Raw genomic sequence first — 17088 nt, forward strand, 5'->3', positions numbered from 1 at the left:
GTTCGCTCACCCGGCGGCACGCAGTGAAGGTGGCGGCCGCGGTGAGTGTGGAGGCGTGCTGCCTGGCCATAGGGAATGCCGTGGGGCATGAGAGCGTGTTGTCGGCCTCTAGGATGAACAGTGCGGTGGTGGTTTTTCTTGACTCGATTGATAAAGCCAATGAGTTGGTAGAACAGGGGATAGTTGTTGACAATGAACTTGTCCCCGTTCTTCCCCTTGCGTTACCAGCCAAGCGAGTCACTTTATCCAATGTCCCACCTTTCATGAGTGATGACATTCTGAGTCAAGCGCTGTCGCGGTATGGCAAATTAGTGTCCCGAATAAAGAAGATCTCTATCAGTAGCGATTCGCCTTTGTTAAAACATGTTGTTTCTTTTAGGCGTTTTGTCTATATGATCGTTAATGATGATACTGAACTTGATTTGTCACTTAACTTTCGAGTTGATGATTACGATTATATTGTGTTTGTTACCACTGCTAAAATTAAGTGTTTTGGCTGCGGCCAGCTGGGTCATTTAGTACGAAACTGTCCGGACAAAAATGTTGAAAATGAGACACCGATTGCAGATGGAATTTCAGCAAGCATTGAGGCGGCTGTCGCCACCGGTGTTGCCGAGGCGGTGTTGCCGGAGTCGGGCTCTGTTGTGGCGGCGACAGCGGCGGGTTCTCCCGCTGAGGATGTGGCTAGGCCATCCGCTTCGCGGCATGAGTACTCGCACTCGGAGTCCACCGGTGCGATTTTAGAAGACGATACGGTGGTTTCAGAAAGTTTAGAACTGCCTCAGGGAAACACAATTAAGGACACGGTTTCGGATATGATTTGTGAGACGGATTGCGCTAGTTTGGATGTTCAAGAGACGGTGTTTAAAGCTCCGTTAAAAAGAAAAAAGAGCGACAGGGTTAGTGAGGCTAAAATTAGCAAGAAAAGTGTTGAGGAGGATGTTGAGGAAACAGGCAGTGATGGTGAGTCTTCTGACTCCAGTGCATCTCTTTCACAGAGCGACTTTATTGGTCGCAGTTATGAGCTCGATGATATTAAATTATTTCTTAGAGCGACTAAAAACAAGAGAGGTGTGCGTGTCCAGGAATATTTTCCAGACCTCAAACAGTTTGTCGATAAAACGAAAAATTTCATGGCAGAGAGCTGCTTCACTAATAAAGAAGTGTACCGCTTAAAGAAAATTGTGCGGAATGTTAACATCGCCCTGGGTAACGATGATGGTTAATTTGGGGGGCACGATGACCAACGCTCTTTATTTATATGGGCTGGTCTTACTTTTCTTCTCCCTACTAATGAGTGAAGTCCATTTAGCTACCTTAAACGTTAATGGCTCTAGAGATGCTCGTAAGAGAGTAATGGTGTACGAAATTATTAAGCAAAGAAATATCAGTGTTGCTTTTCTGCAAGAAACCCACAGTGACCAAAAAAATGCTGCTGACTGGGGGAGAGAATTTGATGGTGTCTCTGTTTTGAGCCATAATTCCTCAGTAAGTGGGGGAGTTGCTATTTTATTTAATAGGAATTTCGTTCCTATTTCATATGATGTTGATGAAATTGTTAAAAGAAGGCTCTTAAAAGTCAGAGCATGTTTTGAAAATCATGTGTTTGTTTTTATGTGTGTTTATGCTCCTGCTGCACCTTTGGAAAGAATGTTATTTTTAGATACGTTGTGTTTGTCTTTACAAAACTGCTGTTCTGAAGAATTTTTATTTTTGGGTGGCGATTTTAATTGTACTGAGCTGAACTTGGACAGGAATCACATGGAGCCACATTTGGCCTCACGCAAACGTCTTATACATACTATTAAAAAATATGACTTATGTGATGTTTGGAGATCTTTAAATAAGGATGAAAGGCAATATACCTGGGCACATTCACGGGATAATGTTATGTCTTTAGCTAGGTTGGACAGGTTTTATTGTTTTAAGTATCATTTTAGTATTTTTAATAGGTGTTACATTACGCCTGTTGGTTTTACGGACCATAGTATGGTGCATTGTATATTTATTGTAAGTACTGTTAAGCCAAAGAGTGCTTACTGGCACTTTAATAACAATTTGTTACAAGATGAGTTTTTTAAAGAATCTTTTAAGTTTTTTTGGGAAGCCCATAGGAAAACAAAGCCTGGTTTTTCCTCTGTGCAACAGTGGTGGGATGTGGGTAAAGTTCAAATAAAGCAGTTTACTCAACAATACACTCTCAATGTCACTAAGGAGTTGACTCGTTCCTTAGATTTTTTAGAAAAACAGATAATTGAACTTGAATCTTTAGCTCACTCTACCGGTGACCCTTGTTTTTTAGAAGTTTATTCAAAGAAAAAGGCCCAGATGTCTGACCTACTTGGGTATAAAACACAAGGTGCTTTGGTCCGTTCACGTTTTCAAAATATAGATCAGATGGATGCACCATCTAAATATTTTTTTAATCTAGAAAAAAAGAATGGGCAGAAACGGCTGATCCATGCATTGTGTTCTGAGAATGGAGTGCTTTTATCGGATCCGGCTGAGATTCGGCAGAGAGCAGTCCTTTTTTATCAAGATTTGTATAGGAGTGAACTGAAGTCTGGCATATGCAAGGAGAACAGTTTCCTTGAAAACCTGCCAAAGGTGTCAGAAGAGGCCAATGGCGACCTCTCAAAGAGCCTGACCCTGGGTGAGCTTTACAAGGCCCTGCAGAGTATGGAGTCTGGGAGAGCACCTGGAATAGATGGCCTCCCTGTTGACTTCTACAAGACTTTTTGGGTAGAGATGGGTGTAGATCTTCTCGAGGTGCTCAATGACTGTTTGTCAAAGGGCAGATTGCCGTTGAGCTGCCGAAGAGCAGTAATCACCCTACTCCCAAAAAAAGGGGACCTGACTGACATAAGAAACTGGCGTCCGGTTTCACTCCTCTGCAATGAATATAAACTTTTATCTAAGGCTTTGGCTAACAGACTGGCTGGTGTTTTAGATCAGGTCATCCATCCGGATCAAACGTACTGTGTTCCTGGTAGGTCCATTTTTGATAATATTTCTTTTATTCGTGATATTTTTTATGTTTCTAAATTATTGAATATTAACTGTGGCCTAGTTTTTTTGGACCAAGAAAAGGCTTTTGATAGAGTTGAGCATTCTTATTTATGGAGTACTCTATCAGCTTTTGGTTTTTGTGAAAGTTTTGTTGATATGATTAGAGTACTCTATTGTGATGTTGAGAGTGTGCTGAAAATAAACGGTGGCTTATGTGCTCCATTCCGAGTCCTTAGGGGAATCAGACAAGGTTGTTCCCTGTCTGGTATGTTGTATTCTTTGGCCATTGAGCCTTTGCTTCAACAGATAAGAAGTAAACTATGTGGTTTGTCCTTACCAGTGTGTGATAACAAATTTTATTTGTCAGCATATGCTGATGATATTGTTGTTTTACTCAACAATCAGAGTGATGTACATGTTTTATTTAATCTATTTGAAGATTTTAAACAGTTGTCATCTGCTAAGGTTAACTGGAAAAAAAGTGAAGCAATACTCATAGGGCAATGGGCCGAGGGGATACCTCATCTTCCTGCTGGGTTGTTTTGGGGAAGAGGGGGCGTAAAATATTTAGGGGTGTTTTTAGGGGATGAAAGTGCCTTACAAAAGAATTGGGAAGGGTTTTTAGGTAAGTTTCAAAGCCGTTTGGACAAATGGCAGTGGTTGTTGCCAAATATGTCTTACAGAGGACGGGCTCTCATTGCTAACAATTTAATAGCCTCCTCACTTTGGCACAGACTGGCATGTGTGGATCCCTCACCACAATTTTTAACGGAAGCTCAAGCTCTTCTGGTAAATTTCTTTTGGGACAAGCTACATTGGACTTCAAAAAGTATTTTGTTTCTTCCTAAGGAAGAGGGTGGACAAGGACTGATTCATCTACAAAGTAGGTGTGCTGCTTTTCGGTTGCAGTTCGTGAAGAGATTTCTTGATGGACCTGGGCATATTGGTTGGCGTGCTGTTTGTTGCACCATTTTGTGCACTGTGGGAAGCTTTGGACTGGACAAACCTCTGTTTTTAATGAAGACAACCAAATTGGATTTATCAGGACTGCCTGCCTTCTATCAGAGCATCTTTAAAGTGTGGGGTCTTTTTCGAGTTCAAAAGACTGAGAACTTTTCCTCACTCCATTGGTTACTTCAAGAACCCTTAATTTCTGGGGCTCGTCTGGATGTCACCGCTCATTGTAATCTATCTGGGTTTAGTTTCTTGCTCCAGAAATCTAGAGTGTTTACTTTGGGCCATTTGTTGGCTTTAACTGGTCCTAATTTTGAAAACTTTGATGTAGCTTCAAAACATTTGGGAATTAGGTCTGATCGGCTATTTTGTCAGTTTTTGACTAGTTTGAAACTCTGTCTAACTGCTGAGGAAAAAAGCCTCTTGGATGATTTCTTCACTGGGGCCAGTACCCCTGACATTGATGACCTTTTCCCATGTTTAATTGTTCAACCTAATTTTGGTGATTGTACTAGTCTTTTTTTTAAATCATGTGAATCTCTTTCTTTGGATCTCTTGTCATGTGAAGGTAAAAAGTTGTATAAAAGTGTGTGTTTTGGTTCTTAATAAGAGTATTCTTGAAACAAAAACTGACACACCATGGCGCTCTGTTCTCAGACTGAGAAATGATGTTAGACCGGAATGGAGATCGTTATATAAGCCACCTTTGTCTAAGAGGGTAGGTGATTTGCAGTGGAGAATTCTTCACGGTGTCATCGCGGTTAATTCTTTCGTGTCTGTGCTGAATCCAGAAGTCAGTCCTGCTTGCCCCTTTTGTACACAAAGGGAGACAATTTTTCATGCGTTCATGTACTGTTCCAGACTGGAACCTTTGTTCACGAAGTTAAGAGAGTTATTTTGGAGGTTGAGTGAAAGGTTTGATATTGAGACTTTCATTCTGGGTTTCAAATATTCTCGAGGAAAACGGTTTGTATGCCAGCTTATGAATTTTATTATTGGGCAAGCCAAAATGGCCATCTATGCCAGCAGAAAAAGAAGAATACAGCAAGAATCATGTGATATCAATGTGTGCTTTTCAAGTTTGGTAAAGTCTAGAGTTCTGATAGATTTTCGCTTCTATAAAAGCATGCAAAGCCTTAACATTTTTGAAACAATATGGTGCAGTAATGGAGCTCTTTGTGAGTTATCTGAAGGGAACTTGGTTTTCTTTTTGTGATGAGTATGATTGTGTATGTGCAATGTGTTGTACTTAATTTGTTTTTTGTTTTATTTTTTGTGAGGAGGGGGGGATGTTTGTTGTGAGATAATTGAGTGTTTATAAAAAAAAAAAAAAAAAAAAAAAAAAAAAAAAAAAAAAAAAAAAGTTAATAAAGCTTTGTTAAAATTCAAAAATTCTCTCTGTCTCTCTCTCTCTCTCTCTGTCTCTCTCTCTCTCTCTCTGTCTCTCTCTCTCTCCCTCTCTCTCTCTCTGTCTCTCTCTCTCTCTCTCTGTCTCTCTCTCTCACTCTCTGTCTCTCTCTCTCTCTGTCTCTCTCTCTCTCTCTCTCTCTCTCTGTCTCTTCTTTTTGGTGAAGGCATTGTTTTGTTTTGTTTCGTCTACAAAGTGTGCCAACAACAACAAGTTTTGTGTTATATTTCTGTTAGATCTGATTGGGTATAATAGTTTGATTGGACATTCTGATGCTGACGGTACATGGGGCAACTTTCCGAGCCATGTTGCGTGCACACTTTCCCACTGACGAGGAGTAACAGATCTCTGTTTGGATGTTTTAGATCAGCTGTGGGCTCTGTGTCTCACCTGGCTGACCGTTGATGGCTATATTGCCCAAAAGGTTGACCCGTGTATCATCAGCCTAAGAACGTAGATATTTCGTCGTTAGCACTTTTAGAAGACAGAGAGCAAATAATTACAGACAGAAATACATAACGAATCCTCCCCTGACTGCAGTAGACTGTAATGAATCCAGCTGTCTGCAGACTGTGAGTGATGTTGTGATGTCGGTCCAGTGAAAGTCAAGTCTAGGGCCCTATCAAATCTGTTTAATTTCTCCCCAGATTCTGTTTTTGATTAAAACAAGATCAAATATCAGCCAGTGGGATCAGACAAATCGACTTGAGGAGAAAATGACTTTTACAGTATGTTCTTATAGCAGATACGTTTTCTTGTTTTCAGGTTCTTGTGTTTTCAGTTTGTCAGAAAACAAGACTTCATGTTCATTTTGCTTCTCCAGTAAATGTGTCTTGATTTAAGGATGTTTGGATATTTAGACTGGAAAACAAGACAGAAATACTGAGGGAGATGTTCATGTTTTGCAGTGTGTGCAACATTTAATGCCATGACTTTATGAATTTAAGACCTTTTTAGACCTTCATTTGTAGAAGAGTGAATAAAGATGTTTTAAGGCCAGCAGAAAGCTGCCGTGTCCCTCTGTAACGTCACGCTGACTGGGATTACTGAATATTCACATATTCCAACTGATCATCACAATGCATTCATTTACATACTTGATTTAGCATTTTACATTCATGATATGCTTATCATTTGACCCCTTTTTCAGTTTTGTGCCATGACAACTAAATGAGCAAATGTTCTCATTTATTCCTCCTAATATATATCTGACACATCATCATCCTCATCTTCATCTTCATCAGTGAAACTCAAGTGTTTTATGAAGACAAGCTGAACACACACTGAACCCAGAACACTCCCTCACATCAATAAAACACTTCACTGTCCCAACAAATCCATAAATCACCAGAAACACTATCAGAGCTTCAGCCCGGGACTCCTCCGAGAAGAACAACCAGAAACATGACGGCAGGGTCTCACTTCAGCTTTCAGGAATTTAAGATTTAAGTTTAAGATTACAATGCCAAAACCAGATCCCTGCAGCACAATAAGAGAAGATCAGATCCTCTTCTCTATCATTCACACGCTGCTTTAAGAGAGACAAACGCTGACTGATATTCGCTCTTCTTTTAAGCATAAACTCACTTAATTTCGTTCAATTTCTTCCTGTCTTTATTTTGCCTCTCCTGTCTTGATTTAAGGATGTTTAGAAAACTGAGGGAGATACTCATGTTTTGCAGTGCATGCAACATTTAATGCCATGACTTTATGAATTTAAGACTTTCTGCTCACAATACCTTTTTATGCTTAATTTATGAAAGGGCAAATTAAGACCGGAGGAAACCTGCAGGTTCTCTGCTCCATCATCACACTGCTTTCTGAGACTTCTCAAATATATTTGTTGTTTTTGCCAGATGCAGTATTTTGTTCCTACTGACCCTTTAAGGCAGGAGACTTTAATACAACCCAATGTTTTGTATGATTATGACACATTATATGAAATGTTATTATAGCTCATACAGTAGATGACAGCACTAAGGTCATGGGTTTGATTTGCAGGGAATGCATGAACTGAGCAAACTGGAAGTTGCATGGGATAGAAGTGTTCTTCTGAATGAACACTAGCAGTCAAAAGTTTCTGAACAGTAAGAATATTAATGTTTTTTTTTTAAACAATTCTCTTCTGCTCACCAAGCCTACATTTATCTGATCCAAAATTCAGCAAAAGCAGTAATATTGGAAAATATTTTTCTATTTAAAATAACTGTTTTCTATGTGAATATCTGTTAAAGTGTAATTTATTTCTGTGATGTGCAGCTGTATTTTCAGCATCATTACTCCAGTCTTCAGTGTCACATGATCTTCAGAAATCATAATAATATGATGATTTGCTGCTCGAGAAACATTTCTGATTATTATCAATGTATTAACAATTATTTTAAATAGTAAAAATGTCCAAATTTGACTGTGTCCCCTGTGTATTTTAGATCAAATAAATGCAGGCTTGGTGAGCAGAAGAGACTTCTTTACAAAAAAAATAAAAATGTTAAAAATCTTACTGTTCAAAAACATTTGACTGGTAGTGTACATTTTATGTATTTTTGTTACTATAGGGAATAAACTGAACAGAAATAAGCATTTACCGGTCGACATCTGCGTGAACGTCTCGCTCTTCTTCTTCCTCCACTTCCAGGGTTTGAAGAGGCGTCCCAGAGAGGCGAGCCTGCTCCTGCAGTGTGATCCGGACACCAGCGGCTCCAGCTTCTCCACCTCCTCTGCTGTAGAGCGACAGACACTCAAGCTGATGCACAGCAACAAGCAGCTTCACAGCATTTCTGCCGGCTGTGCATTATTTCTCAGACGGCACATTTTGTGCCATTTCTGCGCCTACTGCTGAAGCTGCAGCACACAGAAGTGGGTCAAATACAGTCCCTGCTGACACACACCACACACACCTCCACCACAGCAAAGCATCAGGAGAAAACACAAGGACACGCTGTGACGAGCACATGCTGATCACATGCATTCACAGGCTATTTATAGCTCCATCCTAATCATATTCACACGTGTGACGCACCTTAATCAAAGAGGGATTTAACGAAGAGGATTAAACCAGCGGATTAATATGACAGCACGTTTGCTGATGGTCTGACTGTGTGGTCTGCCTTACAGACAATGAAGCCCTAAACACCTGCTAGTCATCTTAATTATGTCCTTTGAAATATGAAAAAAAGAAAGTTATGAGCCTTTAGAAGCTGCTCACATACTGCAGCTTCACCTCAAAATTCATCAAGATACATGGTGTGGAGATGTGTGCTTTAAAGTTGAACTGTATGATGGCAACACACACACACACACACACACACACACACACGGATGTCCATCTCAAAATCCTGCTCACATGAACACTGGTGTTGGCAAACACAAGTTGTCAGAATGAACTGTTGCTTTGTTGCTGTGGATCACTGTATGTATGAACAAACTTATGTTTTAATAAATTAATACATTAAAAAAAAAGCTTAAATATAAACGACAGGAACACCTGTACCAATGTTTTTAAATTGACATAGGCTTAAATATGCAACACTCATGGTGTCAGATGCTGAAAAAACATGATATTTCCCCAGTTAACACTTCCTAAACACTAACTTCACAGTCTGCATGAACTAGAAGTTGTGACTTCACTCCAGTACTCTGATGTACTTCTGAGCAAATTTTCAGATTTTGACTTAAAGTTTACAGGTTTTTAATTGTTTTAATTGAATTAATGGTTCACAACAAGACCGGTATTGTGTGTTAATAAACACAGCTAGCTATAGACACCTGTGTGTGACAATTTATTTTCCAACATGGAAGAAAGCTATATTCCCTGAATTTTAGTAACACGTATACTTATCATTTAAATGATTAAACCAAAAAAATAAAATAAAAATGTATACAAAAATATAGCAAAACCAGAACCGAAACCGATTCCCTTGTGAACGTCACTTTCGGCAGCGTTCACACAGAACAGGAACAGAAGCTCAAGAACCGGTTTTAAAATCCCATTCATTTGAACTTGACGCACCTTAATATAAACGCAACGCTCAAGGCCCACACGCGACGCATACGCGTCGGTCACGTGTATATTAGGCCAATCATTAAGAACAGTGACGCGTCCAGGTTTTAACGCGACGCTACGGCCAAAGACGCACAAGAACATACCGTTGTAGACCAAATAATTAAACGGGAGTGAACGCGGAACACAAGCGCGCGTCAGTGTGAACAGCTCTCTGTCGCGTCGCGTCTCTCGCTGAGTTTGAAGCGCAATGAACGCGCTGTTTACTCACCGTCCTGCGCGTGGCTGACGCGGCTGCAGTTGCTGCATATGTGTTTGATCTCTTTGCCGATGTGGCAGTGGATCATGAAGGGCATGTTGTTGTGATGCTGCTGCTGCTGTGGATTCTTCTCCTTCCTGTAATTCAGAGACATCATCCTGATCAGGCTGAAGCCCTTGTTCTTCGGCTTCTCCATCGCGTTCCTGCCCCAGATGCCGTGCATGACTGTGTGATCCGCCGTGGACATGATGATGGTGATGGTGATGATGAACGCGCTCTCAGTCTCGAGCTCAGCTGAGATGCGCAGTGAACAAACGCGGATCTTACGCCTCCTATGGGCCACACACTGGAACTGCAGCGCAGGGCCGTGGCTCAAATCCCAGCGAGCTGCCTGTCTGCACAGCAGTTCTGAGCCCCAAACATGCCCAAAACACGGTGTATGTCTGCAGCTCACTAGGTTTAATGCACAGCTAATGAAACACTACCGTGATGCAGGACACCACCCCCACCCCACCCCCACACACACCGACCCGACATGTTACTGGATCGTATTGAAGCTACTGTGATGTTTGCCTCCACTCAAATACACAAACGTGTTCAGCATGCTAACACGCCAGTCCTTCTATTGTGTGAATTTTTAGTATGCATGGAATACATTTGCTGAAATGTGCAGTACATTATATGCACTACTGTATCCCACAGTGCTATGTACTTGACTTGACCTTCTATTTCCAGTGTGACAACTGAGCTGGAAGTGTAGCACCTGTGATTTTCTTTAACATCTTTTTTTGACTCGTACCACTAAAAGTGAAGATATTTTACACAAAACTGGATAAAAATATTAATAATCTGATCTAAATAATCTAACATTTCTGTAATGATATCATGTGACAACAATGTTGCATACTACTTTGAAGCATTTGTAAGTGTTTGAAGCATTTATTGATGCATACTATATACTGCCTTCACCCTGCTGAAAAAACAAAACAAACAACAACAACAAAAAACAATAGACATTATCACAAAATTTGTAATGGTTTTACTGGTTATAATGGGACTGGTTTTAATGGACACTGTAATGGACCCTGTTGGTTTCTACTGGTAATTGGTCACCTTCTATTGGTGGCTTGTTAAAGGGGTCACATCATGCGATTTCAAGTTTTCCTTCCTCTTTGGAGTGTTACAAGCTCTTGGTGCATAAAGAAGATCTGTAAAGTTGCAAACTCTGAAGTCTGAAACCCAAAGAGATATTCTTTATAAAAGTTAAGAGTCAACCACACCCCCCTGAAACGGCTCGTTCTAACACACCCCCCACATGAAAACGTCACTATGTGGGAAGATTTGCATAACGCCGCCCAAATGTTCACGCAAAGAAAGAAGGCTCCCTTTGATTCTCGCAGTTGCCACCAGCGCCATGTCGCAGAGATGCTGTGTGTTTTGTTGTGAAAGTGAAAATACTTTATTTGGTCTTCCAAAAGAGGACACGACTAGAAATCAGTGGTTAAGTTGTATTTACAACACTGTTCCAGAACAGTTCAACACAAATATTCAGACGTGTGCAGCACATTTTATGGAGGATGAGGACTGTTTCCTGAAGCAGTAGCCTACAATGCCGGTGTCTGTTTCTATGAAGTGGGGCAGTTCCAACTTTGCAAGGACAGTCTGGCGCTTCTGACTCACAGCCTGTAAGTACGTTTTCATATTTAAATAATTTGCCACTGATGATTAAAACATGAGTTTTGAGCAGTGTAGAGTAGAGCTTGTTGTTTGTTATTTCTCTGATCACAAATGCAGACATGGTTTTATGGTTACGCAGCGCGATACGCAACACAACGCGTAAAAACACAGTAGAAGTCATTATAATCAGTCATTATGTCCCCACTGGATGCAACAAATGCCTCGTTTGTAATGGATTTTATTGGTTTTGTTGTGCCGGGAAACAGCATCACAGTATGGTGAGGGGCGTAACATTTTTGTAACACGCTTGAGGTATTCGGCCAATCACAAGGCACTGGATAGCTGGCCAATCAGAGCACACCTCGCTTTTCAGAACGATGAGTCTTGTGAGTCTTGTGCGTTGCCCCCTCACTCGGACTATCCCGCCCTCTCACCCAAGATGAGTGTGAAAACAGAAAAATAGAAAAAAAAACAATAGAAAAGTCGCATTTTAATTGTTACTCTGACACAAATTCCCACAACTAAGAAAGCAGCACTACTGAGTAAGCTATATACTTTTACTCTGTGCTATGTCATCGCCCCCTTTCCTCACCTCAGCCCCCCCTCATCAGTGCTCTAGCATTAAGGCACTTCCATTTCTTTTTGAAGGGATGCGTTTTCACAGCATACCTGGATCACAAACTCTTGGTTCATGCCATGTCTAAAGTCCTGGTCAGCATGACAACAATGTCACTTGGCCTTCATATCTGTTGACAACAGACATTAGGCACATTGAAAGAAAAAATGAAAACTAAACAAAACAACAAAGTGCAAACAACACAAAGACAACCACCTCAAAAACATTTTCACATGGTTGCTGTCAATGGAAAACTAAAAACACAAAACAAACTAACAAAAACAAACTGTTGTTTTGGTGCTGCAGATCACTGTATGAACAAAACTTAAGTTGTGTGTTCACAAACTAATACGTAAAAAAAGCTTAAATATAAACAGCTGAAACCCTTGTTCTACCAAGTTTTTAAATTGACATTGGCTTAAAAATGCAACACTCAAGGCATCAGATGCTGAAAAAACATGGAATTCTTCCCCAAACCAATTAACCCTTACTTAAACACTAACTTTAAGGTCTGCATGAACTAGAAGTTGTAATTGACTTTACTTTTGTATTGTGATGTACTTCTGAGCAAATTTTCGGTTATTGACTTCAAGAACACTAATAATGAACAGTTTTTGGGTGTCCGCTTGTGTGGCCTGTCAGTGGGCTCACAACTTGACATCAAGGCACCACTGGAGATTTTTGAGGTACCAGAAAGATGTTTTGACCATGTTAACATTGACCATGGGTTTACTCACTTTCTGACTGGTGGATCGAGATGCCAGGTGGCCAGAGGCAGTGCCACTGACCTCAATCACTATCAATGAAGGTTAATTTTTGTAGTAGTTTTTTCATAGAAACAACCACCACTCAACAAAAGCCAAAAAACCTTGAAGACAAGCAATGGATTCTTCAGACCAGATCTCAAGAGTCTTTGAACATTTCTTACTCAGTGCAGACAAAACAGCCCTGAAGACAAGCAATGGATTCTTCAGACCAGACTTTGGTCTGAATTTTTTCTTGTTTACGAACAGATTAATTTGTAGGAAGAACAATACACAATTATGGTATGGAAGTTGAGTGCTTCAGGTAAGATGTTTTGAGGTTTTTGTGCATACAGTATATTATTGTCTCTGGTGGGACATGTAATGTGCTGTCTGTATTTTGGCAGTTCACATGAGAGATTTGCTTTATTAAAGTCCTGGAGAATGATTATAATGGAGTCCGGGTGTTGTTGTTCTGTCTCTGTGATCTGATCAGCGAGTTTCTGTAAAGCTGAGCTCAAGTGCACTTGCGGTGGAATGTAAACACTCACAAGAATTAATTAAGAAGAAAACTCCCGTGGCAAATAGAACGGCTTACAGATGATGAAAAGTGCTTCTAGATCGGAACAGCAAATCTTCTTTAACACTGTTACATCTGTACACCACCTTTCATTGATATCGCCACACGATTTCCCCATTGATTCTGCATCTGAACAGCTGGAATCTCGGCAGATTTAAAGCGCTGTCCAGTATGGCATCATTCGGCCAGGTTTCTGTGAAACACAGAACAGCAGAGTTTGAAAAATCCTTATTTGTCTGGGAGAGCAGAAGAATTTCATTCGTTTTTTTGGGTAGAGCAGAGATTCACCAGAAATCTGCGCTGACATGTTCGGTTTAGTTTTGTCATGGCCACAACATAACAACTTGTTGGAATGTGATGATATGTTGTTGCCACGAGACCTTTTTTATTAAACATTAAACATTTAATTTAATATTTGTATATTATTTAGGGCTGTCAAATGATTAATCACGATTAATCACATCCAAAATAAAAGTTTTGTTTACATAATATATGTATGTGTACAGGGTATATTTATTATGTATATATAAATACACACACATAAATTATATATTTAGAAAATATTTACATGTATAACATTTATATATTTATATTTTATATTTTTATATTATATATAAATATATTTTATATATAAACAGGAACATATTCTTCTTAAATATATACATGCATGTGTGGTGTATTTATATATACATAATAAATATACACAGTATACACACATATATTATGTAAACAAAACTTTTATTTTGGATGTGATTAATCGTGATTAATCATTTGACAGCCCTAATATTATTATTATTACATTAACTTAGTAGGACTATATTTTTATATTTGTTGTTATATATGCTCATTTCCCCTTTCAATTTGTGTATCGCTTTACCTAGATAATGTTTTGTATAATTATGCTAGCATTTGCTAGCCTACCATATATTTTGCAAATAAACGCCTGACAATTATGCCAATAAAGTTTTGACTTTATGATTTATGTCCATGTGTGACGATAAATGAGCATGTTGTGTTTTCATTTACAAATGAGACTATGTGAATGATTAATTCCTCAATGAAACACTATATTATTTATAATTATGGTCTATTAATTAGCCAAAATAAAATGAAATATATGTTAAATTGAAATTGTATTACAGCAAAAATTCCAGTCAGCAAAATCAAAGTGTTACAGGTTATGTGCTGTGCACATACAAAAGGCTCATGACGAAGGTTGAAGAGAATAATTTATTTAATATAATCCAAGGATGAAGAAATCCAACACACACACACACAGGGTGACATAAGCAATAACCGACAAAGTAGAGCACAATAGACAGGAACTAATATAGGGCAGATAATGAGGGGGAGACAGGTGAGTACAATGAAGGTGATTAACTAATAACGAGAACAGGAACACAAACAAAAGTCCATAACTGTGACAGTTCGCCCCCTCACGGAAGGCGCATCCTTGCACCATGGAGACAAAGGGAGGGACAGAGGGGGACTTAGGAGGACAAAGGAGTGGATGCGGGATGGTGACAGGGGAAGGCAAAGGGCTGGCAGGCAGACAATACAGGTAGAGGTTCTGGTGGAGGATGGACTCCCAGGAGGAGGACAACTAACAGAGTCCAGGCAGGTGACGATAGAGGGAGGAGCCATGGAGGAAACAGGAGGGAGCCGGAACAGGAGGAGCCAGGCGGGACCCAGTCCTCAGTCATGATGGCAGTCCACGGAGGAGCCGAAGGAGGGAGGAAGAAGTGTTGACGGCTCCAGGGGGCTGACCAACGGCAGCGGAGCAAGTGGCAGTGGAGCCCGAGACAGTGACAGAAAGCCAAAGAGCCAGGGTGAAGCCTAGGATCCGGAGGGCCAAGGTGGAGCCGGACAACTGTGCTCGTGTGGTGGCGTTAAGTCCAACTTGATAGAAAGAGCAGAGGCAGTTGTCCGAGTAGTGCATGAGGTTGATGATGAACACAAAGTCTGTAGTGTGGTCCTCGAGAGAGCGATCCCCTGCTCCAGCAGGAGGACAAGGACGGCAGGATCATCCATAACAAAAAATGGACCAAAAAGGAAAACAAAACGAGGGGAAACAAAACGAGGGGAAACACGCCACTATACTTTCCTTTTTAGGGTTGGTTATTCTGTTACAGGTTGCTGCGGACCCATGGGAGTGCAGTGTCGCATTTAGGTCCAATATGGTCATGCGACACGTTCAGAATGAATAAACTTTTAATAAACTACAGAACAGTGCGAGCCAGACGTGGCGTGCCTCACGCGGACAGGGTTATATGCTCCGAGAATGAACACTGCATTAGTGATACAAAACACACAGGTCTGTTAAGATTAATACTTTTAATATAGACAAATTATTATTAGGCTGGGCTACTGTACATTTTTTTCATTTTAATTTTTTTATGACTGCCGTATACCCAAGTGTTCTCCAAGCAAATTAAATGCACGTTTTTATCAAAATTACTGATTAACATGGCAGATAAAAGCAGCTCGTTTTTTTACTCCAACAATATACTATAGGCAACTACTTACAGAACTCATGTGCTTTTTCAAACTTGTGCTGTTGTGGTAGGCCAGTTTCAAATCGCATATTTGGCACACTGCCTATGTCCTCACTCATTTAAAGTGCTCCCACACAGCTGAGGTCTTGGCATTTTTGTCTTCTCTTCCAGATCATGACGTTCACTCAAGGGCAATTCATATTCAAGGGCGAATGAGAACCGTTTCACTGGAGATGCCAGGTGTTCGAAAAAAATAAATAAATAGAATATTCAAATCTCAAAATTGAAAATCGAATGCCAACCCACCGAACGAATATTCGAATAATCGAATATTCTGGTCTAGCCCTAGTAGACAGGAACTAATATAGGGCAGATAACCAGGGGCAGACAGGTGAGCACAATGAAGGTGATTAACTAATAATGAGAAAAGGAACAAAAACAAAAGTCCAAAACTGTAACACAAAGCTTTATTGGCATGTCCAGTATTTACAGTATGCTATTATTTGCAAAAATATTCAAAACGTAAAGATATTGAAATGAAGGAAAAAAATGAATATAAAAATATAAACAATAATAATAGGCTAATAATAATAATTATATTCAAATATTACAGGAAAAAGACGATCAGTTAATAGACTTACAAGACTGCAGGATGGATAATATTTTTTATTTTATATTATGCACTTTATGTAACATTTATTCATGATAAACTTCATTTGAATGCTAACTATCGCACATAATACAGTCCCGTAGCCTATGGTTAATATAATAATTTAGTAATGTAAAAATTTCTATAATAAATAATATAATAATTTCTTCATTCAAAATAAAATATTAATGAATCCTTCTCTGATAATCCCGGGTTTCTATGGTCATGCAGGTTTGTTTACGCATTAAACTCGTGGCCACGAGAAAAATATGTCGTTCCCTCAACATAAGAAGGATGTCATTACCTCGACAAAATGATCTCGTGGCCACAAACTATTATCACGTTCTCACAAGCTATTCAACGTAGTAGTCTGATTCAAAAAAAACTAACAACAAACCTCATGGGCACCATACTTATCCCTTTCCTGTCCTAACTTTTACTTTTTGAACAATGACTGAAACCTTGTATAATGGGTACATTTTATAACTTTATAACTTATGGTAAATTGCTTGATGTATTCCTCAACTGTAAGTCGCTTTGGATAAAAGTGTCTGCCAAATGAATAAATATAAATGTAAATGTAGTTTTATTTAATTTGCTGAGCCTGAATAAAACCTACAAGGCATGACTTTCAAACCTGTCTTTATTCAGTAGTTCTCTAACTGGCTGGAGTAGCGGCTCCTGCGAGCCAGCTGAAG

General features: G+C 39.7%; 1 protein-coding gene across 1 annotated transcript in view; it reads right to left on the reverse strand.

The window, feature by feature from the left end:
• The window catches only part of LOC109085449 (phosphatase and actin regulator 1-like), a gene marked incomplete at its 3' end in the record, with an annotated part of 19596 nt that extends 9538 nt beyond the window's left edge, over nucleotides 1-10058 (reverse strand). The window contains exons 1-2 of the mRNA XM_042754667.1: nucleotides 9643-10058; nucleotides 7957-8091 (exon numbers count right to left, since the gene is read on the reverse strand). Coding sequence (XP_042610601.1) covers nucleotides 7957-8091; nucleotides 9643-9877 — 370 coding nt within the window. The remainder of the gene's footprint in view (nucleotides 1-7956; nucleotides 8092-9642) is intronic.
• Between the last annotated feature and the right edge of the window lie 7030 nt (nucleotides 10059-17088).

This window comes from Cyprinus carpio, unplaced genomic scaffold (assembly GCF_018340385.1).
Source record: "Cyprinus carpio isolate SPL01 unplaced genomic scaffold, ASM1834038v1 S000006580, whole genome shotgun sequence".
NCBI lineage: Eukaryota > Metazoa > Chordata > Actinopteri > Cypriniformes > Cyprinidae > Cyprinus > Cyprinus carpio.